Genomic DNA, 22,677 nt, shown 5'->3' with positions numbered 1-22,677 from the left:
ACCAGGGAGCTTTGCTGAGACGCCCTCGCTCCTTCTTGGAGGGAGGGAGGGGCCTGGAGCCAGAGACAGCACCACTGTAGCCAGATCAACAGGACAGCACAGGGTGAGAGGCGCCGGGAAGGAAGAGGGGTGCTGTTGGCGGTATCGGGGAGGAAGCAGGATGGTAGGAAGCTCAGACTGATCGATCTGAGGAGGAGGGAGCCTGTTCACATTTGAGGACCGGTGACAACGTGGGTACACTCCTCGTTGGGGTGGCTATGGGGTGTTGGCTGGGTTAGAGGATGTGGTATCTAAACAGCAGCAGCTGTCCGGGAGGAAATTTAAGGGGTAGCCAGAAAAAAAGGGACCCTACTTATTTTGATGTGACAGAGGGCCCCGCAGACAATCACCAGAGGGCCCTGGTGATTCCACTGGGAAGAGTGGTTTGGAGATGACTTGGAAAGGAGTGGAGGGTGACAAGGTGAGGAAAGGGGCTCAGTAGCTGGAACCCTGAGCTACTAAAAGTGGGGGTGACTTGGTGAAAAAAGTCATTGTCTAGTGAGAGAGAAGGCCTGGGAACTTCTCATGGAACCAGATCAGCCTGGCGTTCCAAGACATAGGTTTTGGGGATTTCAGGGGAAAAATGTGGGGATCCTCTGGATTTAGGGCGTGGCAAAGGAAAAGACACCAAGGTTGGATTCTTCCCTGACACCAGACAGCTCCCCAGAAGGAGGTCAGGCCAGCTAATATCCCCAAAGCAAAGAATCCACACTCTTTAGATTACAAGAGTGGATTTGGCAGGGATGCAGGGCCCCAAAACAGTGTGGAAAGGTGCCTGGGGCTACTGGAATGGCATCTTGGAAATTTTGAGGGTATTGACATTGTGAGATGGGAAGTGGGGACAGCAACACTGGAGAACAGGGAAGGGGGAATTTTCAGGTGGGGGCAAAATTTGAGGCTGGGGTCAACTGAGGGGCGAGCAGGCTGCTGGGTCGGGAGGAGCCAGCGGGGCCCAAGGATCGGAGCTGGCAGCTGCGGGGGGCTCAGCCTCAGGTCCTGTGGGTGGGGTGGGGAGTCCGGGGGCCCGAGCGGCAAGAGCATGCCCTGGTGAGCGGGCTTCTGTTCTCTGGGGGAGCCCAGCGCGCTCCGGGCGCCTACCGGTTTGGGGGTACCTCCTCCCGGGGCGCCATGGCGGCGCTGGCCAGTAGCCTGATCCGGCAGAAGCGGGAGGTCCGCGAGCCCGGGGGCAGCCGGCCCGTGTCGGCACAGCGGCGCGTGTGTCCCCGCGGCACCAAGTCCCTTTGCCAGAAGCAGCTTCTCATCCTGCTGTCCAAGGTGCGACTGTGCGGGGGGCGGCCCTCGCGGCCAGACCGCGGCCCCGGTGAGTGCGGCTGGGGCTGGGGCTCCGCGCCAGGGGTCTCTCTGGGGGGGTTGAGGCCAGGACCCTGGAGAGTGGGTCCCGGTTGAGGGGACTCCCCGGAGAGTGGGTGGGCCAGGAAGACACAAGTCCCAGCCTATCAGACTATGCCTCGGTTTCCTTCCCCTTTTCCGGTCACCCGGACTCTCCTTGCTTTCGAGGGCAAGGGGAACGCTTGAGGGGCTAAGTCTGGCGCCGCGAAGTCTCGCAGCTCCTACCTGCACCCCCCAATACGGGAGTCCCCACCCCCACCAGCCTCGGCCCATGTGCCAACTCTCGCGATCCTTTAAATCGCGAGCCGAGGGGGCGGGGGGTGGGGGTGGGGGGTGGTTCTGGACGCCTGGGTCACCCCGAGGATTCCTGCGGCCCCGGCCGCCCCGCCCCCGCCGCGCTTCTCCCGCTGCTCCCCGCCTCGGCTCGGTTCCTCCAGGCCGAGCTCACCTGGCTCCGGGCCAATCTCCCCAGCTCTCCCCCGGGGGGCCCTGCAGTTAACTCGCCAGCGCCCCCTCCGTGCGCCTCCTCCCGAGACCTGCGTTCCAAGGAGGGAGCTGGGAACCCCCGTTATCCACGAATTCCTCCTCGACAGACTCAGACATCGGGTCCTACTGGCTCAGCGGGCCTCAGAGACAGTAGGCGGGCTGCAGATGGACAGGGAGACTGGGGGTCGTACCATCTACAACAGTGGGGGGCAGGGGAGATGCGGACAGCAGGTACCAGAAAGAGAGCTGTGAGGATTAGCATGAGATCCCCGTCCAGATACCACAGACAGGGAGCCCCTCTGATCCCACTCCCACTGGCTCCCAGCTCCCTTGGGGGTGGCGCCTGGTGCCCTCCTGCCCCCGCCAGCGGGCCTCCGCAGTGGTACAGTCCGCAGCCCACCCTCTGACGACTGGGCCCCCACGTGTCGCAGCGTGCCTCTGCGGCTCCCTGGTCTGCTTCACCCCATATCTTTGGTAAGGTACCCCGTGTTCCCCCACCCCAGGCAGGTTACCTGGCTGAAGGGAGAGGCTGAGCCTCAGAGAGGGCTGGGCCGCCGGGAGCCAGCAGGTGAACAGACAGACAGACAGACAGCAGATGGGCCAGTTTCAGACAGGCCGGCTCTGCCTGGCTGGAGCCAAGCAAGCAGCAGCGCAGCAGCAGGTGCTGAGTCAGGGTTGGGCCCAGTCCCTCCCCCATTCCTGAAGGGGCGCCCCCCACCCTGTGGTCCCCTTACAGCCCCCCCAACACACGCACACATTCCCAAATACAGGCCCCATCAGCAGCTCTGCCGGTCTCCCTCCCTCCTCTGCCTTTTGATGTCTCTCTCTCCCTTCTCCCTCCTTCCCTTCCTCCCCTTCTTGTTGAGCTGTGGAGTAGGAATTAAACCATTTACATGAATTTCAGTTAATTAAACTGAAACCTTATGGGTAGAGGAAGCAGAAGGGGCCCACACCGAGCTTCCTCTGGTGTCAAAGAGAGGTTGGAGAGAACTTGCTTAGAGGGCCGGAGAGCTGGGCCCTGGGACCCCCTTCCCTTTCTCCATTCTCCTTTCTTCCGTCCCATCCTGCCAAGGGTAGGAATGCGTCTGGGAACAGACATATCATTTTTTAAAGATGACTGTCTCTCTCCCCAGAGCCTCAGCTCAAAGGCATCATCACCAAACTGTTCTGCCACCAGGGTTTCTACCTCCAGGCGAATCCCGACGGGAGTGTCCAGGGCACCCCAGAGGACAGCAGCTCCTTCAGTGAGAGGGGACGCCAGCTGGGGAGGGGAGGGGGGTAGGAGGGACAACTGTACTCCCTCTTCAGGCTCTGTTGCTTGAGTCTGTCACCTTGACCCCCAAGGGAAGGGGTGGAGCAGGGGTGGTGGGGGAAGGCGGGGAGGGGAGGGTGGGCTTGAGTGGGGGTGAGAGGTCTGGGTGCTAATGCCCACTCTCTCCACCCCCAGCCCACTTCAACCTGATCCCCGTGGGGCTCCGTGTCGTCAGCATCCAGAGCGCCAAGCTGGGTCACTACATGGCCATGAACGCCGAGGGGCTGCTCTACAGCTCGGTGAGATGCTGCAGCTGAGTGGCCTGGGGTACCGGGGGCTCCCCAGCATGCAGCCTTCCTCAACCACAGGCCTTTGTGGCACTGGACTCCCTTTCCCCCGAGCTTTTGCTGATGGCCTGTCATTACTGCCCACCCCAGGAAGGGGGTCCCTCTAAGCAAGCTCTCTCCAAGCTCTCTTTGACTCCAGAAGAAGCTCAGTGTGGGCCCCTTCTGCTTCCTCTAACCATAAGCTTTCATCTCAATTTGTTTAAATTTCCTTAAATGGTTTAATTCCTACTCCACAGCTCAACCCAAAGGGAGGAAAGAAAGGACAGAGAAGGGAGGAAGGAAAGGACAGAGAAGGGAGCCCAAGACATCAAAAGGCAGAAGAGGGAGGGAGACAGGCAGAGCTGCTGATGGGGCATGCATTTGCGAATGTGTGTGTGGTGGGGGGTGGGGGGGCTGTAAGGGGACCACAGGGTAGGGGTGCCCCTTCAGGAGTGGGGGTGGGATTCGGCCCAACACTGACTCAGCACCTGCTGGCTAGGGCCTCGCCTGGCCCACAGACGGCCTGTCTGACACTGGCCCATCTGCTGTCTGCCTGTGTGTGTCTGTCAGCCTGCTGGCTCAGGGGGCCCAGCCCTCTCTGAGGTTCAGTCTCTTCCTTCAGCCAGGTAACCGCCTGGGGTGGGGGACATTGGGTACCTTACCAAAGAAATAGGGGGAGGGGGACCAGGGAGCTACAGAGGCAGGCTGTGTCACGTGGGGGCCTGGTCCTCAGAGGGTGGGCTGCAGACCGTACCACTGCGGAGGGCCACTGGCCAGTGCAGGAGGGCACCAGGGGCCACCCCCAAGGGAGTGGGATTGGTGGGATTGGGGCCAGAGGGACTCCCTGCCTGTCGTACCTGTATGGGGACCTCATGCTAATCCTCACAGCTCTCTTTCTCCTGCTTGCTATCCACATCTGCATCTCCTCTGCCCCGCTATCCTTGCAGGTGGTATGACCCCCAGTCTCCCTGCCCACCTACTGTCTCTGAGGCCCTCTGAGCCAGTAGGACCCGATGTCAGAGTCTGTCGTGGAGGAATTCTTGGATAATGGGGGTTCCCCAACTCCCTTTTTGGAACACAGTTCTCGTCTCTGGAGGAGGCGCACAGAGGGGCACGCTGGTGAGTTAGCTGCAGGGCTTCCCTGGTGAGAGCTGGGGAGATTGGCCTGGAGCCAGGCAAGCTTGGCTGGGAGGATCCGAGCTGAGGTGGGGAGCAGCGGGAGAACCGCGGGGGTGCCGGGGGCGGGGGGGGTGCAGCCCGAGCCGCAGGAACCCTGGGGGTGACCCAGGCGTCCAGACCCCCGCCCTCTAAGCTCGGGATTGAAAGGATCACACGAGTTGGCTCATAGACAGAGGCTGATGGGGGTGGGGACTCCCATATTGGGGTGTGGTGGCAGGAGCTGCGAGACTTCGGGGCACCAGACTTAGCCCCTCAAGCTTTCCCCTTGCCCTCGAAAGCAAGGAGAGTCCGGGTTACCGGAAAAGGGGAAGGAAACTGAGGAATAGTCTGACAGGCTGGGACTTCTGTCATCCTGGCCCACCCACTCTCCGGGGAGTCCCCTCAACCGGGACCCACTCTCCAGGGTCCTGGCCTCAACCCCCCCAGACAAAGAGACCCCTGGCGCGGAGCCCCAGCCCCAGCCGCACTCACCGGGGCCGCGGTCTGGCCGCGAGGGCCGCCCCCCGCACAGTCGCACCTTGGACAGCAGGATGAGAAGGGACTTGGTGCCGCGGGGACACGCGCCGCTGTGCCCACACGGGCCGGCTGCCCCCAGGCTCGCGGACCTCCTGCTTCTGCCTGATCAGGCTACTGGCCAGCGCCGCCATGGCGCCCCGGGAGGGAGATACCCTCAAACCGGCAGGCGCCCGGAGCACGCTGGGCTCCCCCAGAGAAGAGAAGCCCGCTCACCAGGGCATGCTCTTGTCTCTCGGGCCCCCGGACTCCCCACCCGACCCACAGGATGTGAGGCTGAGTCCCCCGCAGCTGCCAGCTCTGATCTTGGGGCCCCGCTGGCTCCTCCAGACCCAGCAGCCTGCTCGCCCCTCAGTTGACCCCAGAGTCGAATTTTGCCCCCTCCTGAAAATTCCACCTTCCCTGTTTTCCACTGTGGCTATCCCCACTTCCCCTTACTCGAAGCCAAGACCCTCAATATTTCAATGATGTGATTTCAATAACCAGGCACCTCTCCACCCTATTTTGGGGCCTCACACCCCTGCCAAATCCACTCTTGTAATCTAAGGGGTGTGGATTCTTTGCTTTGGGGACATTAGCTCCCCTCACCTCCTTCTGGGGAGCTGTCCAGTGTCAGGGAAGAATCCTAAATGCAGAGGATCCCCCACTTTTTTTTCTCTGAAATCCCCAAAACCTATGTCTTGGAAGGCCAGTCTGCTGTGGTTCCGTAAGAAGTTCCCAGGCCTTCTCTCTCGCTAGACAAGGCCTTTTTCCACAAGTCACCCCCACTTTTAGTAGCCCAGGATTCCAGCTACTGAGCCCCTTTCCTCATCTTGTTACCCTCCACTCCTTTCCAAGTCACCTCCGAAACCACTCTTCCCAGCAGAATCACCAGGTAGTTGTCTGCAGGGCCCTTTGTCACATCAAAATAAGGAGGGTCCCTTTTTTTCTGGCGGCTCCTTAAATTTCCTCTAGGATACTTGCTGCCGTTTAGATCCCACATCCTCCAACCCAGCCAACACCCCATAGCCACCCCAAAGAGGAGAGTACCCACAGTGTCACCGGTCCCCAGATGTGAACAGGCCCCCTCCTCATCAGAGTGATCAGTCTGAGCTTCCTACTATCCTGCTTCCTCCCTGATTCCTCCCTGAACTCTGAATGAGGAGTGCTCTTAAGACAGACAGAATGGCAGCTGCCTCAAGAACTGAGACGGGGGTCCCTGCAGCCCTGGATGGAGTGAGGCCAGAACTTGTTGAAAAAAGAGGCAGAACTGGAGAGATGGTGGTGGTGAGATGGTGCCTGGGATGAAGTCCGGCCCCCTTAAAACCCCTGCTAGTGTGTTGAACCAAACTGCTTCTTCTCCAGGCTGCAAACCCCTGGTTTCTGCGTTTGGTCAGCAAAGATATCTCCCCATATTTTATAGACTTGTAAGAGAAAAGACCAAAAGAATTAGGGGAAAGGGGTATGGCAGGAGGCTGCCCTGGGGCGGGAAGGGCTCTGGCGTCACATTTGAAGAGTGAAAAGGCCAGAATGGGAAGACCCGGAGCGGGGATACGGGGAGGAACCCCCCAGGAGGCCTTGTAGAACGGGGTCCTCCGTTTGTCTCCCAGGAGAAGCGCGCGGGCAGTGCCCTCCACGTCCCGCTCCCCGGAAGAAGCACTTTCCACGCGGTAGGAGCAGCGTCTTGAATGGATCCCGCCCGCCAAGCCGCCCCCCTTGCGCGCAGCCTTGGCCTCCTCCACCGCGGCACGCAGAGCCCCGGCTGGGTCCCCACGGAGCCGGGCCAACCCCGGGAGCAGAGCGGCGGCGGAGTCCCCCGCACGGAGCTTTCGGCCCCTCAGAAAATAGTGGGGCAACGCCCCAGCCTCGAGCACGCGGCTCAGCTCGTCCAGCAGCCCGAGGCAGCAGGCGCCCGCGTTCTCCGGCCGCGCCAGGTAGAGCGCGGGCAGCCGCTCGCACGCCCAGTAGAGCAACATCCGCAGCAGGTAGGGCGCCGCGGCCCGGGTCCCCGCCACCAGCGGGCGCAGCAGCGCCTGGGCCGCGGCCTGCGCCTGCAGCAGCGGCTCGGGTATGCGCGTCTTGAGCGCCAGCTCCTGGCGGGCGAAGCAGAGCTGCCAGCCGCAGGCGCCCGATCGCTCCGTGCTGCCGCCGGGCACCAGGTAGAAGGAGGCCGGCCCGGGAGCTAGCGGGCCTGCCCACGAGTGGCTCCGAGCCCCCTCGGGCCAGCCGGCCACGGACACCACGGGGATCAGGTCGAAGAGCAGTAGGCGGCGCGGGGGACCCGGAGTGGCCAAGAGAACGGTGGTGAACCCTGCGTGGCGGGCTGCGTGCACCAGGCGCGGAGAGCCTGGGACCGGAATCAGGGTCTCGGCGACCGCGGCCAACGCGGCAAAGAACCAGGCAGCAACTTGGGCGGGACACAACGTGGGCCACGTCTCAGGCCTCTGACAGCTGGCTTGGTGACCTCACCAGGTTCCTCGACAGTACTTGATTTTTCCAAAGTCATGTGCAGCTCAGGCTTACTGAGGTTATTGTGCCACTGGTCCAGCACAAACCATCTCGATCTGATGGATTCAACCACATCCTTTTGGGTCTGCAGGTCCTAGGCAATCCTGCCTCACCTCCCAGACCAAGTATCCTTGCTCCAGCTCTGGGAGGCAGATCTGTGCATAACAGGATTCCAGGTCCAGTTGCAGCTCCGGCCCAGTGCTCTCCAGCAAAAATACCGGCACCAGGAGCGTGAAGCCAGCATCTAGTGAGGTCCCCGGGGAAAGGGACCCAGTGGTGCAGGTCCCAGATCTAGGGAGCCCTCGCGAATCCTGCCATGAAGCAGCAAGAGCTCTGCCATGGGAGGACAGCAGGGGTCCTGGCGGTGAACCAGGCCTAAGGGAAGAGAAGAGATCTCCAGGACGTGGTCAAAAGCCAGGCTGGATACAAGGCTTGGCCAAGAGCTGCAAGTTCCCGAAGGCAAGGTGGGTTACTTACCAAGCAAAGAGAAGACAAAGTCCTTGGCCCGGAGGAGGTCTGGTCCCGGCTTGGGCCCATTACTCCAGCTCTCCTGCAGCCCCAGCTCCTGGATCAGCTGGGTCAGTTCCTGAAGCTGCGCCCCAGAGCAGAAGTCGATGTCCGTGAGCGGCTGGGCTGGGGCCGGGGATGGTGGGCCCCACAATGTGGCACCCCCCCTCCCCCCCAGACCGCGGAAGCCATGTGAGTCTATCCTTTTTGGCAACAAGAAACACGGACGGGAGGCAGCGGAGACCGACCTTTGCTTTGTTGCTGAGAAGTTGCCTCATATCTTCCCTCTTCCAGAGACCCAGCGAGGGTCCCAAGCACAGTGTACAACTGGGTCTGCAGATGAGTGGCTGCAAATGCAGCTTTTAAAATGAACAAATAAATACCACCTCCCTCTTTGCCCTTCTCCCATGCAGTCCCCACCCCTAAGGGCCAGTTCACCTGACTCAGCAGGTAGAAAGTAGCTGTTGGGTCCCTCCTATGAGATGCAATGGCCAGTCCCTGCAGCAGCCCAGCAATTTCCTTCAGCTGTTTCCCTTTACCTCTTTTTGGGCCAAGCTTATGGTCTGTGGCTTCCCTCTTAGGGGTGGCCACAAGAGTGGGGAAGAGGGTGGGTAGAAGGATTCAACAGGTAACTTCTGCCTCTTGCCCACCTGGCCCCACAGTTAGATTACGACCACACCCCTTTGGGGTGACTCTCGGGAGTGGTGCCCGCCCAGCCTGCGTTGGGTCAGAGTGCACGCCCTGGTTTCATGCTGCTAAGATCTCGCGCTGTATCCTGGGAGTTGTAGTTTGTCTCCTGAACTCATAGGGCGATGGCATCTCGTCCCCACATCCTTTTCCGTTCTGCTGAAGCGGTGCCTGATGGAAGTTGTAGTTTCTATGGAGATAGACCACTCTGCGTCTTTCCAAAACCAATCCACCCCACCTGTGCATTCCCTGGAATTGGAGAAAAGTGTAATAGGATGGACCTGGATAGCAAATAACCAGAGATACAACCTAGGGCTTGGGAGAAGTAAGGGCCCCTGGATCCCCTGTGTGAGTAGAGGAGCTCTGGTCACTTGGAGCTGGGAGGGCTCTTCCATGCAATTATGAGTCCTTCAGTTTGGAGAGAAGGAAACTGCAGCCCAAAAAGGAAGCACATGTTTTGTCCAAGGTCACAGAGGTGAGTAAGGGAGGTGTTGGAAGGGGCTCCCCAGCTAGGTGGGCAGGCATCTTTGGGATCAGTGGTGGCAGTGTTAGGCAGGAACATTCAGGAAGTGACTCAAGAAGGACATGTGGCTGAGAGAAGAGACACACATACGAGGTGGCAGAGAAAACACTTTTGAGCCACACAGCTTATGTGCACACAGGGAAGGGTCATCAAGACTGAAGATCAAATCCAGAGGAAATTCTCAGTGGGTTCGGGGCAGGGCACTGGAACATCATCAAGGGCAGGAAATTGCTTTCAATAGTCTGTGCCATCAGGGACTGGGATGCAGCTGAAATCCAGGGTGGTACCAGGAGCTAGGATAATGGGTAGGAAGCATAAGGATAATGGGACAAACTCAGACCAGAGCAGTCCATCGCTGGGCCAGGACTCCATACATTCCCTCTGCCCAGGGACTGTCTCCAGTGCAGGGCAGGCCTAAGTCTATGGGCAAGAGAGTTAAGCAGGGACACACCTAGAAAAACTAGGGACCTGTAGAGGAGGGGGCTCTTTGACTCCAGAGCTCCATTCCGGGTACCAGGGCCTCAGGGGTTCCTAGGCCTCACTGACAAAGAATGATCTTCCCCTTCAGCAACCAGGGCTGGGGCTCCTGGGGGACTGAGAGCCCCAAAACTCAGCCCGGAACTGGAGATGCAGGTTTCCATCAATCTGCCTGTGACCCAAGAAGCCAGGTGAAGACAAGTGAATGAAGACTGTGTTCCTTCTCATGGCCTGGGGTGACAGGCATCCCTCCATCTCACCTCCTCCTCAAAGGGTGGCCTCTGAGCCATCCGAAGAGAAACAGTTCTCTGGGCTCTCTGGGAGCTTTGAAGATGGCTGGAGGTGGATGGAAGGGAAGGGAAAGTTCCTCTGAACTCTAGAGCATGACTCTCCAATAATTTTTTCCGTGACAGTGGAAATGTTCTGAATCCTTGCTAATACAGCTGCCACTAGCCACATGGGGCTCGTGAGGAATTGAAATGTAGATAACACAACTTCAGTAAAAGAATTTTAAATTGTATACTGGCATAAAAGCCCAGCAGGGGCTAGGATAGTTCCAGTTTTCACCAGACCCTGTTGGTGGCCAGTGTCAGGGATGGGGCTGCCTGGGTGTCCCCAAATAACCACAGCACACTGCTCTCATCTCTCATCTCTTTATTCCTGCTGTCCCTTTGCCCCCTCCTTATCCAAGGTCCTCATTGCTCCTTGCTGCTCCGCCCTGAGTTGTTGGGTGTCTCTTGGCGAAGGCGCCTGGGGGAGAGAGCTTCACACTTGTCCCTGCCCACTCCTAACTGTCTCTGGCGGGCGTCAAAGACCACGTGCCCAGCCCGGGCACCTGGTCCTAGAAAGTGGAGCTGTGACTTGATTTTGGGAGGCACAGACATCTGGCGATAGGTCTGGCAGGCTGAAGGAACTGTAGATACAGGGTGGTACACCCAGTCTTCGCTGGCTGCCTTCCGGGAGGGTGGCTTTAGCTCAATTAGTACAGGAACCTCTGAGAAGGTTTGCAGGTCACTGCACATCCCCGGGGCCTTGGAAGGGCAGGAATTCTGGCTGAGTGGGACAGAAGTCCAAGGTATGTGCTTCTCTCCATCCTCTTTCTGAGGGTGGTCCTTGGATATAGATGACTTCGTTAGGGACGGTGTTGACTTTGGGGTCTGAAGAGGGCCTTGGGCAGAGCCAGTACCTCGAACAAGCCCTGGGCATTTGTGGAGGCCAGGATCTTGGACAAGGCTTGAGTCCTTGTGGAGGCCAGATTCCTGGTTAAGGCCTGGAATCTTGGAGAGACCCGAGTCTAGGGTAAGGGCTGGGCCCTTATGTGGGCCTGGATCTGGATTAATTCCTGGGCCCTTGTGGAGATTCCGGTCTTGGGTATGTTCCAAGTTCCTGTTAACTTGAGTCTTAGATAAGTCTTGGATAAGTCCTGGGCCCTTACAGAGCTCAGAGGTTTGGGCAAAGCCTGGGCTCCTATTGATTCCAGAGTCTTGGGAAAGGGCTGGACTCTTCTGTAGGCCAGAATGTTGGGTAAGGCCCAGGCTTCTGAAGACTCCTGGGTCTCGGACAACACCTGTAGTCTTACAGCCTCCAAAATCTTGAGCAGGGCCTGGGCTCTTATGGGGGCCATTTGCTTGGAGGTGGTTTTGGCTATGGTAGACTGCAGTCTCTTGGATAAGGTCCAGATTCCTACAGACTCCAGAGTCTTGTATAATGCCCAAGCACCTCTGAAAATTAGAAGTTTGGGTGAATGGCATGTTCTTCTGGAGGCCAGAGGGTTGGGTGAAACTTGGGCCCTTTAGCATACCAGCATCTTGAGCAAGGCCTGGGCTCTTTTGGGGGGCAGACTGTTGGGAGAGGCCTGGAGTCTTGTAAAGACCAGCATCTTGGGGAGCATTTTGGCTCTTGTAGAGATAAGATGCTTGGCTATGGCCGGGGTTCTTTTGCAGGCCTGGATTTTGTTTAGGGCCTGGATTCTCGTGAATGCTAGAGTCTTTTGAAGGACATGGGCTCCTTTGGAGACCAAGGTCTTGGGTAAGGCCTAGACTTTTTTGAATGTTGGGGAATTGTGATTGAATGAGAGGTTTAGAAACGGTGGAGTACTGGGGAGGGATGGGCTGAGGAGACTTGCAAGCTGGAAGGCAGGTGGGGGTTTGAAATGTGGTGGAAGATTTCTGAGGGCTGGTGGATTGAGAAAGGACAAAAGATCTGGGAGGAATGAGAGGCAGGGAAAGAGTATATGGTGGGGGAACAGTGGGCGGTGAACTCTGGGCACTTGTTGGAAAATGAAGGCAAGGTTTAGCAGATGCAGCCTCCTGGGAGTAGACCAGGAACTTGGGGTACACTGGAGCCTGGGAGTCCATGTCCCTCCTCTCAGAACTGTAAGGCAAGGTCTTTGGCTGGGAGAGCTTGTCTTGGCCGTCACCTGAGATCTTCTGTTCCAGATTCCTCAGCCCAGGGTAGCCCAGTCCAGAGCCTGTGAGGGAGTTGGTTCCATCCCCAATGTGTAGCTTTAATGTTTGCCCAAATGTACCAGAGCCCTGTCTCTCCTGGGGTCTGGAGCAGGTACACAGGTCCTTCTTGGAATACCCAGAGTTCTGAGGCCTGCACACATGGACGTAGTTCTGGTTTATCCTGCGGTTATCGTACACCACTTGTGTGGTTGAAACACCATGTTTGAAGGCAGCCAGAGTAGAGGGACTAGGGGTTAGGATGTGGGTGTGGGTGGGGGCAGTGACTGGAGGGATTTTCAGGCCCTTGACACATGCTGGGGCAGGGGTGGAGGCAGGGGCTGGGGTGGGGCCTGGGATAGGAGGAGTGGCTGAGGCAGGAGTGGGGGGAGGAGTTGGGGCAAAGATTGGGGCAGTGGCCAGAGTGTGCGCATGGGTGTGGGTGAGAGGAGCATGGGCCGGGGAGTGGGTCCGGGGCTGGGCTGAAGGGCGCACAGGAACCTGGCCTGGGTACTGGGCTGGGGCGTACTCTGGGGTCTCTTGGGGCAAGGACAGTGGAACCATGTCCACCTTGCTTGTGTTTGGGTCCTGGCCCTTCAAACTGTGGATGGGGGCTTGGATCTGGGACGGGGTCTCTGGCCTGGTGTAAAAGGAGGCTTGGCCCTTTAAGGCCCTGACCCGAGAGGCCTTCCCAGCTCCCATCATCTCCTCCTTCCTTGGTCCCCATGGAGCTTCCGTGGGAGCCCCGGTGTGCCCACATGGAGGTGGCATCCTGCCGCCCCTAGAAGCCTTCTCCGCCTTCCGGTCTGGGACCCAGGAGTCCTGGTGGTTAGAGTGCCTGGGCCGGAAGTTTCGGCGGCGACCAAAGCGAGAAGAGGCTCTCGGGCTCTGGGTCTTGGGGTCCGTGGAGCAGCGCGTGCACCGGGGATGGCTGCCCGTACAGCTGTGCCTCGTGTCTGCAGGGAGAGGTGGGATGGGACAAGGCCTGGGTCCCTGAGGGGCTGAGGAAAGGGTCAGGGATAGAAGAAAGGGGACAGGCCCTCATCCCCTGGAGCCCATCCCTGGGGTCACTCACCTTTGGGGAGAAAATAGTTGAAATGATTTCTCAAGCTCTTCAGCTGCGCCCAGAGCTGAGGGGAGAAGAGGAGAGGAGAGTCTAGAAGTAAGGTGAGCCCTGAAGTCCTGCCCATGTCTGACTACATCCCAGCAACCCTCCCACCTCAGCCCCTGTGAGACCCCAGACTTCTCCCCACCCTTCAGCCCAGGCCCCACACTGACCATAGTCACTGCGTTGAACCCCACGTTGAGCAGGATGATGGTGCCCAGAAACAGAAGTATTGCATCTCCCATCTCCTGGCATTTCCCGGGGTTGGAGCCGGAGCACACTCGGGCTCTGTGATAGGCTTCCTCATCCATGGCTGGGGGTCCCAGGACCACCTGGGCCCCTGGCCCCCCTATGTTTACCAGAAACAGAGTGCCCCTGCCCCTGCCCCTACCCTGCTTTTATCCAGGTGAGGGAGGGGCAGAGGGACTGGGTCACAATGTGTGGGCAGTTGGGGTCACATTGAGTGAGGAGGAAGGGGAGGGCCAGGGCTGGGTGACCTCAGTCTGGGCAGTCAGATGAGGCCTGGAGCCCCGCAAACTTCTCCTCTCCCCTCCGTCCATCACCCCCTCGCTGCCCACTCACTCATTCACTCATTCAAGCAATTTTCCTTGAAAATACTGAGCTCCCTTCACCCCTTGACCCCTCCTGAGTCTGGCAAGATATTGGCCGTGAAGTTTTGGGATAGGCCTGTGTGCTGGTTTGTATATTTATGTCTTCCAGAAAAAGCCATTTTCTTTAATGCATTCTTGTGGGGACAGATGTATTAGTGTTGATTGGGTTGGAACCTATTGGTTCAGTGTCCATGGAGATGTGACCCACCCAGCTGTAGGTGATAACTCTGATTGGATAGTTTCCATGGAGGTGTGGCCCCGCCCATTCAGCCTGGGCCTTGTTTAGTTTACCAGAGCACTATGTAAGCTCGGACAGAAGGAACTTAGACAGACATTTTGAAGACAGCTGTTGGAAGCAGATACAGATGTTTTGGAGAATGCCATTTTGAAATGCAACCTAGGAGCAAGCAGATGCCAGCCACGTGACTTCCCAGCTAACAGAGGTTTTCCAGATGCCAATGGCCTTTCTCCAGTGAAGGTACCTGTTGTTGATGGACACTTTATGGCCTTAAGACTGTAACTGTGTAACCAAATAAACCCCCTTTTATAAAAGCCAGTCCATTTCTCGTGTTTTGCATTCTGCCAGCATTAGCACACTAGAACAGCCTGTGTGCCAGTTTGTATCTGTATTATGTCCCCCAGAAAAAGCCATATCCTTTAATGCAATATTGTAGGGGCAGAGGTATTAGTTTTGATTAGGTTTGAATCCTTTGATTGAGTGTTTCCATGGAGATGTGACTCAATGAACCTTGAGTGAAAGGTTTGATACGATTATTCACATGGAGATATGGACCCTGCCATCCAGGGTGCATCTTGATGTAATCACTGGAGTCCTATAAAAGAGCTCACAAAAAGAAGGACTTCAGAGCAGCCTAGAGACACATTTTGGAGACGGCCATTGAAAGTAGACTTTTGCTAGTCTGGAGTTTCCCTGGGAGAAACTAAGAGAACACACCCTGACACCTAGAGAGAAACGTCCTGGGAGAAAGCCATTGTGAAACCAGAATCCCGGACCAGATGCCAGCCACGTGCCTGTCCCTTCCCAGCTGTCAGAGGTTTCCTGGGTGCCATCTGTGTTCTGCGGCAAAGGTAGCCTATTGTTGATGCCTTGCTTTGTAACACTTTATGGCCTTAAGACTGAAGCTTTGTAAACAAATAAACCCCCTTTATAAAAGCCAATCCATTTCTGATATTTTGTGTAACAAACTGGAACAGACTGAAACCCAGAGCCTGACATCTTCCTGCCCAGGATGTGCCCAGATATAGGAGCCCCAGGGTCTTGGGTGGGGCTGAGAGACACAGGGTAGGTGCCTTGCTTGGTGCTTTGGAGTCTGCACCTGTAAAATCTACTCAGCTCAGGGTGCAGGCCCAGGAGGGGCCTGATGGCAGGGGCCCAAGTGAAATCCCACCAAGAGCTTCTGGAGGCCAAGGGCAAGGGCAAGGGCCGGGGCTGGCAGAAGGGCTGGTGTTTCCAAGCCACAGACCACAACAGCACTTCCTGGACCCCGTTTCTTTTTATTTTCCCCCTCTATGACCTGTCCAGCCAGTTAAGTTTCCCAGCCCGGCTCCTGTGCAGAGAGGGCCTCGAGGCTGAGGTGGAAAGTGGTGGCAGCGAGTGGGACCACGCTCAGCTCTCCTGCACCTGGCGCTTGAGCTCCAGGCTGTCGTACACCTGGTAATTGGCTTTGCCCCCTGGGGTGCGGCTGAGTGGCACGAAGGTGGTTGGGGGCGGGGTGGGCTCAGCAGCCTGGACCCTGGGCAGGGGCTGGGAGGAGTGGGGGGGCAGGGCCGAGCCAGGAGCTGGGGCCCGTGGGTGGGAGGTCTCGCTCCAGATGGTGAGGGAGGTGGAGGTCTTCAGAGGGTGCCGAGCGGGCAGCGTCTCAACCCAGTCGGCCGCGTGGCGCTGGACCTCATGGGGGTCCCGGGTGCTAGAGTTCAAGTGTCCTGTGGACGGGTGGGGGCTGCGGGTGGGCTGGCTGTAAGCATGGCCAGGGAGGTTCCGCCACTGGGACTGTGGGGAGTAGAGCTCCTGGAAATAGGGGGCCTCGGGCCAGGGGCTCCGGGCCACCAGGGCAGGCTGGGGCTCAGAGCTCTCCAGGCCGCGCCGTCGCGGCTCCCAGGAGTCATACAGCAGCTGGCCCCGCGAGGGGTAGGGGCTGTGCACCCCAGGGACCCAGGAGGGGTTGGGGGGCAGCCGGCGGGGCGGTGGTGGAGCCAAGTCCCACTGCTCGGCCTCCACATTGCCCCAGACACGGGACTGGGAGCAGCGGGGCCCGTAGGACTGCAGCCTCAGCTCAGACTTGGCCTCCACGCACTTGGGCACGCGGCGGAGCTCGGGGGCCAGGTAGAGAGAGGGCGGCGGCAGGCTGGCCAGGATCCCGCCCTGGGCCCCACAGCCCCAGGTTGGAGTGCAGGCCCAGCCTCGGACAGAGCCCTCTCCAGCCCCGACGCGGGGGCTTGGGGTGTGGGAGGGACAGGGCATCCTCGTCCTGCAGGTAGGACTCCGGGTTCTCCTGGTCAAAGCAGGGCACGGGCCGCAGATGTGTCATCTTGCGACTGCGACGTAGATCACGGTGGAGCTGTCTGGGTTTCTGTGGTCTCTGTCGGTGGCTGCAGCGGTGGTGGCGGCAGCGGCAGCCACAGCAGTTGTGGAAACGGTGGCAGGAGGAAGAAGAGTAGGACGTGGGCTGGGCCATGTTCACCTCTACGGGGTCCAGAGCACAGTGGATATGGACATCCCTGACTGGGGCCTGGCTCTGACCCTTAATGGAGGCTTGTCGAGTCTGCAGGTTGTCATCTGGGGTGGCAGGGGGCCACGCGGTCACAGCAAGGAAGAGGTCAGAGTTGGGAGGTCCCCTATCTCTCTAGCTGCCATACTCACTTTTCTGACAAATTCAACAGACCATCTTGTCTAAGGCATCCTGGAGCCAATGCCACATCTGGGGGTGGGGTGGGGTGGGAGTGAAGGTAAGACTCTGCCTCCAGACCTCACCCCTTCCCAGCCAAGACTGCTCCCACGAGTGGGGGTGCAGGCTGTGGCTGGATCCTCATCCCCTCACTGTCCACACTGACCACAGCCATCACTGACCACAATTGCCATGTTGATCCCAATGTTGACAAGAATGATGAGGCCCAGCAGGAGCAGGAAGTCCTCGGCATTCTGGGGGCTTTCTTGGTATTGATTGCAGCACCCCACGTTATCACACCAGAGCTGGTCTTCCATGTTGGGGGGATCCTAGGGCCACCTGGGCCGTGCCCCCCCCCCCACCGGCCCGACCCACACTGTGCTCATGCAAGGCCCTGGGGACAGCTACCAGCTGGTGAGGGAGCTGGGTCACAATGAGGTGTGTTGGGGGCAGACACAATGGAGAGGTGGGAGCTCTTTGGTCCACACTGCTGGCCATCCCTAACCTCAGACCCATTTGAGGGAGCCTAGTCCCCAGATACCCCTAATTTCAGTCTCTGAGTCTCCATGAGGGCTTGCTTAGTGCACCCGTTTTCCTGAGCTGAAAATTTGGTAGCTGCAGTCAGGAGACAGTCTTCACGGGCTTCGAATCGTGCACCAAGGATTTCCTCCACCTCCTTGTTCTTTGAAGACATATGGCTACCCTGGGGCCCGTGACCAGAGTGACTGGATGGAGGGGCTGCCCCCTGGGGTCACTGCACCAACCTCTCCTGCCCTGCCCATTCCCATCAGTCTCTCTAGCACCCCACCCCATCTGCCCCCCTGCCGGCCTGGCTTGCAGACCTAGGTGTCATTGAGGGTCACTGAGCCCCCAGCCCCTCAACTTCAGAGCAGGACTGACACCTGCCTGGCTGGGGTTGGCCCACTCCCAACTGAGGTTTCTCTCCTTCCCAGATGACTGACCTCCCGCTGAGCCACTCCCTCAAAATTGTAAAATTCTGTTAGCTGCCACCTTCAGAAACCACACGAAATGCACAAAGCACAAAATAGATGTAATTGTGGATAGGACAAAGGATTCTTTGATTTGCACCAGGTTCATCTCTAGGGTTCATGAAAGAGACGCCTCGGGAACTGTAAGACAGTTGTCGATGCAGTGAACCACGCCGGAGAATCAGAGTAAAGGACGGGGAGCTTTCCCAGCAAGCTTTCAAACCTGTAGTGGGTGCTCAGGAAGTGTCCACTGAACAGAATCAACTTAAAGTGATAACTAATATTGAATCTAATCAACAAAATGTGTGCCTTCCCACATTCCAGGAACCCACCTTGTGGGTAAGGTGAGGCCCAGCTCCTTTAGCCCGGGCTCACTCACATGGTTCTGTGTTCCCGAGTAGGTGCATGTGTGTGTGTGTGTGTGTGTGTGCGTGTGTGCATGTGTACGTGTGATCCCAATCATCTGGAAGGGCAGGGCCTCGGTTCCCTGGCTATCCAGCAGGATGGAATATTCTGGTAAGTTCACATGGAGAACTGAGGCAGCTGGGAGATTCTGGTGGGCCGGATGGACTCGGTGGGAATCCCTCAGTTGGGAATCCACCTGCAGGAGCAGGGGGTGGAGCATCTGAGGCCGTGAACTTGACCCCTGGTGTCCATGTGACCATGAACAAGTCACTTGTCCTCTCTGAACCTCAGTCTCCTCATCTGTGCCAGGGGAGAGCTAACCAGACTTGCAAGGACACAGAGGGTCGTGACGATATGTGAGGCAGCCCTGTGAGAATCCCCCGTATTTCATCCTCTGCTCCAAGCCTGCTTGAGGGTACAGGAGCTTGAGGTTCAGACGGGGAACTCTGAAGGCCTAGACACCCTCACTCGCAGCCAACCCTCCCCACAGAACCAGGGCTTCAGAGAGGGTGACCATCCACGTCTCGCCTGTGGCTACAGCCTCATCCTGGACTCTGGCTGGGCCCAGACCTCTGACGTCTTAAGGCCAGGAGACTGGGGGCCTCCCCTCCTGCGCAGGACGGGCTGAGACCCAGGAGCCAGGGGTGGGGAGGGGGGACTGGGAAAAGGCCGAGGGCAGGCCCTGGGGAGGGCGAGAGGCTGATGAGGGTCCTCGGGGCTCCCTAGGCCCTGTTGCTAGGGAGATCATTTCATTAGCAACCAGGGCTTCTGAGAGCTGTGTGGGCCCTGGACCCCCCCAAAACCACCACGAACCACCTCCTCTCTCCTTTTTATTCTAGTCTTTTCCCTGCCAGCGAATGGTACACCCAGTCCTGGCCCGTCCCCTCACAAGTGCTAGAACTGGAGGCCAGAGGGTAGCAGTGGGACAGGGCCTCCACCTCCCGGGTCAGCTCCCGGAGCCGCCGCCTCACGTCGCAGGCATCGTACACCACGCGGGCAGAGGAGCAGAGGTGGGGGGTTCACAGGGTACACGTAAGCCTGGAGGCCCAGCTTGGACTGGACCTCGCTTTTGAGGGGCCTTCCCTCTATGGTCTCCTGGAAGTGGATGGTCTGGGCAGCTGGCTCCAGGCTGTCCTGGGCCCAGGGAGCCCACATCTCCTGGGGGATTTGAAGGCTTCCCAGCCCTCGGGGCAATCCCAGTTGTGGGAGCAGATGGCTGGGTGCTGGCCTGGGGGCTCCTCGTCGTTGGTGTCAGGGGCACAGGCTGCGGGGCGGTGGGCACGGCGGGTGGGGGAGCCTCGATGACGGTGTCGGCGAGTGGGTGGGGGGGTCACGGTCATTGTCACAGGGTCCATGGTGCATCGAAGGTGGACGTCCTGGGAGCTCTGCTTCCTCGCGGGCTGAGAGATGCGCCGCTTCCTGGGTGAAGAGGACTTGAGGGCTTCTGTGGATGGGGGAGAGGTGAGGGGGGAGAGGCGGCCCAGGGAGGGAAGCTGTGCAGCCCCCGGGGCTGTGAGGGCAGAAGGGGAAGGGGCCCCCAGCACTGGGGCTTAGAAGGCCCTTTTTCCTTCACCCCAGTGCACACCCCACTTACCTTTCTCACAAATAATACGGAATGCCCGGCGTAAGAGGAAACGGAGTCGGCGCCAGAGCTAGGTGGGGGAGGACACGGTGAGCCCAGGCAGGCCGTGGCCCTCGGGCCTGCCCCCAGCTGCCCCACGGGGCCCTCCCGCCCGGCCCTGCCCTGACCAGGGTCACCGTGTTGATGCTGATAGTGATACAGATGACGAGGCCCAGAAACACCAGGATGGAGTTGCCCAGGTCCTGGCAGGTGTTGGTGTTGGGGCTGTGGCCGCTCGGCTATGGCCCCTGGGCTCCTAGGCCCCTGTATTAATTAGGGTTCTCTAGGGAAACAGAATCACCAAGAGATATCTATAAATATAAGATTTTATAGAAGTGTCTCACGCAACTATGGGTATGCATGAGTCCAAATTCTGTAGGGTAGGCAACAAACTGGCAACTCCAATGAACTCTTTAGGAAACGCTTTGCTGGTCAGCTGAAGAAGAAGTGAAGGTCTTCTGTCTTGCTTAAAAGTCTTCAACTGATTGGATTAAATCCAGCTGATTGCCTTCTCTCATTGTGGAAGACATGCCCTTCATTGATGTCATCAGTCACAGCTGCAGCCAGTTGGCTGATGGTTTAATAAACCAGCCTTCTGGTTTATTAACCAGCCACAGACATCCTTGCAGTAATGGTTAGGCCAGTGCTTGCTTGACCAGACACCTGGGTACCATCGCCTGGCCAAGTTGACAAATGAACCTAACCATCACAGCCCCCAGCCCACTGTGCCCCCCACTCTGCCAGCCCACCTTCCTGGACCAGAGCCTCCTGGTGGGGGGTGGGGGGTGGGTTAAGCAAGTCACAATGGTGCTCGGTGCTCCCTCACAATGTGCCAAGGGGTCACTGTGAGTCCTGGCCAAACCCCTCTCAGGCTGGTACCTCTCCTTTAGCCAGACCCCCAGGACCAGCCCATAGGCCCTCTGGCCACCTTGGCGGCCGCCACCCATCAGCCCCTGCCGCCTCCTTTATGCCAGGCTGTGGCCTCTGCACAGACCCAGGGGCTGATCTTTACTTCCCACGTAAGCCTACTACCCTGGCCACCGCACCCTGGCACCCACTCCCCCTTCTTGCAGACCTCAGGGCCGTTCATTGAAAAGGACTCAGGGCTTGGACCCCTCTCCTCCCTCATCCCGCAGCCTCATTTCCCCCAGACTTGTTTCTGCAGAGGCCCCCACTTCACCACTCACAAACCAATATCACAGCAGACATGACCAACAGTTAAACTTTTATATTTACAATATTCTCTTCATCTTTTGCCAGATTTAAAAATGTGTACAGAGCCGCAAAGGATTGGGGTGGGGGGACATGGGATCATCAGGGAATTGCTCTGGGGAGAGGGGCTGGGCATTGGAGTCCGTGGCTGAATCATGGGGTCCCCTAGCCCCTCTCCCATGTCCCAGTTCAGGGGGCATCTGTCTCCAGGGTTCAGGGCCCAGAGCCCTAGCATTTGGAGGGTGTGACTGTTCGGAGTGGAGCTAGTCCAGGCAGAAGAAGGGGACAGAAAAGAACTAAGTTTCCACGGGTGGAGGGAGGAAGGGCCAGGGACTGTCGGGAGGCAACGTTCTGGGGAGTCAAGACCAGGGACTTTGGATTTGGGTGTCAGTGGAAGCAGCACCCCAGCCCCTACTCAAGTTTGGCACCCACACCCCACAAAGGGCCAGCAGACAAGGGTTCTCTCCTCCTCCACTGGTGCCCCTCAAAGCCCTCCCGGACATCAGACATTGTTCTCTGCCCCAGAGACTCAGTCTTTCCCCGCAGGTTCCCTCCGGGCAGTTACTTCACACGGTTCCTTTCAAATTCTTGTGCCTGAGCCCCCTCCTACTGCCCCTTCCACCTGCTCCCCTGGAGGCTGACCTCATTCTCTCCTCAACCCCTCCGGGGAAAGCTCTCTTCTCTCTTCCCCTCCCCTTGCCTGGAGTCCTGGCAGCTGAGAGACCGGGGAAGAGTAGGCAAGAAGGTGGGGTGAGGTCAGCTGTGGGGTGGATTTTTGTGAGCCGACCGAAGACTGGGAACACAAAACAGAGAAAAAAGGGCAATTTTGTGGGGAAAGACGGATGTCCAGTGAGGGGAGGTGGCGGAAGGCGAGTGGAGGAGAGAAAGCAGAGAAGGGGAGGGTGAGGATGGAGGTGGGGCAGAAAAAATAAGCCAAAAAAAGCAATATTTATTTGCAAGAAAAAGAAACCAGGGAAAGAGAAAAACATTCCTCTAACCCTATTTTGATCCCTTCCCCGGAAAAAGTCATGCCTCCAAGAAAAGACTGGTTTTGGGGTGGTGGGGTGTCTGAGTGGGCCGGGGGCTTATCTTAAGACATAGTCACTTGGCTAGAAAGGATTTGGCTTGTCCGTGTGTTTGCTAATGTCTGGAAATGAAACGGTGTTAAAAGGTACCAAGGCCTAGTACAGAAATGGCCCTGGCTGGGGTGCCCGGCATGTCAGAACCTGTGCAAACCAAGGCAGAAGGTGGAGTGGGGAAAGAGGGAAACTAATCCTGAGCTCCAGTGGATCTGTAAATCTAGGGCTCGGTGGCAATGAAGAAGGGCATAGGGCTCTGGGAGCTGGCTGAGCCTGGGGTGGGGTGTTATACCCTGGCTCTATCAGTTTTGGAAACCCCAGAGCCATGTCAGGAAAAGGCTTTGGGGGTGTGTTAGTGTGGAAAGAAATATTAAAGTCGGGGTCAATGGGAGAGGGGGTCCCCAGCTCCCTTCATGGAACGCAGGTCTCAGGAGGAGGCGGATAGAGGGGTGGGCTGGCAAGTTAGCTGCAAGGCCCCC

The 22,677-nt window shown here is 58.2% G+C and overlaps 3 protein-coding genes and 2 pseudogenes across 3 annotated transcripts; 1 reads left to right on the top strand and 4 right to left on the bottom strand.

The window, feature by feature from the left end:
• Positions 1–1,073: 1,073 nt before the first annotated feature.
• On the top strand, positions 1,074–10,448 carry LOC119513736 (fibroblast growth factor 11-like). Its single transcript, XM_037809180.1, has 5 exons — positions 1,074–1,360; positions 3,009–3,119; positions 3,323–3,426; positions 4,401–4,572; positions 6,735–10,448. Exons 1-4 carry the CDS (start codon positions 1,168–1,170, stop codon positions 4,407–4,409), a joined length of 417 nt encoding a protein of 138 aa, XP_037665108.1. The 5' UTR covers positions 1,074–1,167; the 3' UTR covers positions 4,410–4,572; positions 6,735–10,448.
• LOC119514606 lies at positions 6,457–8,331 on the bottom strand (annotated as a pseudogene).
• Positions 10,449–10,521: 73 nt separating the features above from the next.
• On the bottom strand, positions 10,522–13,686 carry LOC119514604 (uncharacterized protein SPEM3-like). Its single transcript, XM_037810434.1, has 3 exons — positions 13,549–13,686; positions 13,346–13,400; positions 10,522–13,226 (listed from the first exon to the last, which is right to left on the bottom strand). The coding sequence occupies exons 1-3, from the start codon at positions 13,684–13,686 to the stop codon at positions 10,522–10,524; spliced, it is 2,898 nt and encodes a 965-aa protein (XP_037666362.1).
• Positions 13,687–15,514: 1,828 nt separating this feature from the next.
• On the bottom strand, positions 15,515–17,209 carry SPEM2 (SPEM family member 2). The gene is given in 4 exon segments (XM_037810433.1): positions 15,515–16,373; positions 16,375–16,783; positions 16,868–16,925; positions 17,075–17,209. Coding segments are annotated over 4 exon segments (1,461 nt in total).
• Positions 17,210–19,116: 1,907 nt separating this feature from the next.
• Positions 19,117–20,854, bottom strand: LOC119514602 (annotated as a pseudogene).
• Positions 20,855–22,677: the final 1,823 nt, after the last annotated feature.

This window comes from Choloepus didactylus, chromosome 18 (assembly GCF_015220235.1).
Source record: "Choloepus didactylus isolate mChoDid1 chromosome 18, mChoDid1.pri, whole genome shotgun sequence".
In the NCBI taxonomy this organism is placed as follows: Eukaryota; Metazoa; Chordata; class Mammalia; order Pilosa; family Megalonychidae; genus Choloepus; species Choloepus didactylus.
Note: the sequence above shows the minus strand (reverse complement) of the source record. Positions and strands in the feature narration are given on the sequence as shown.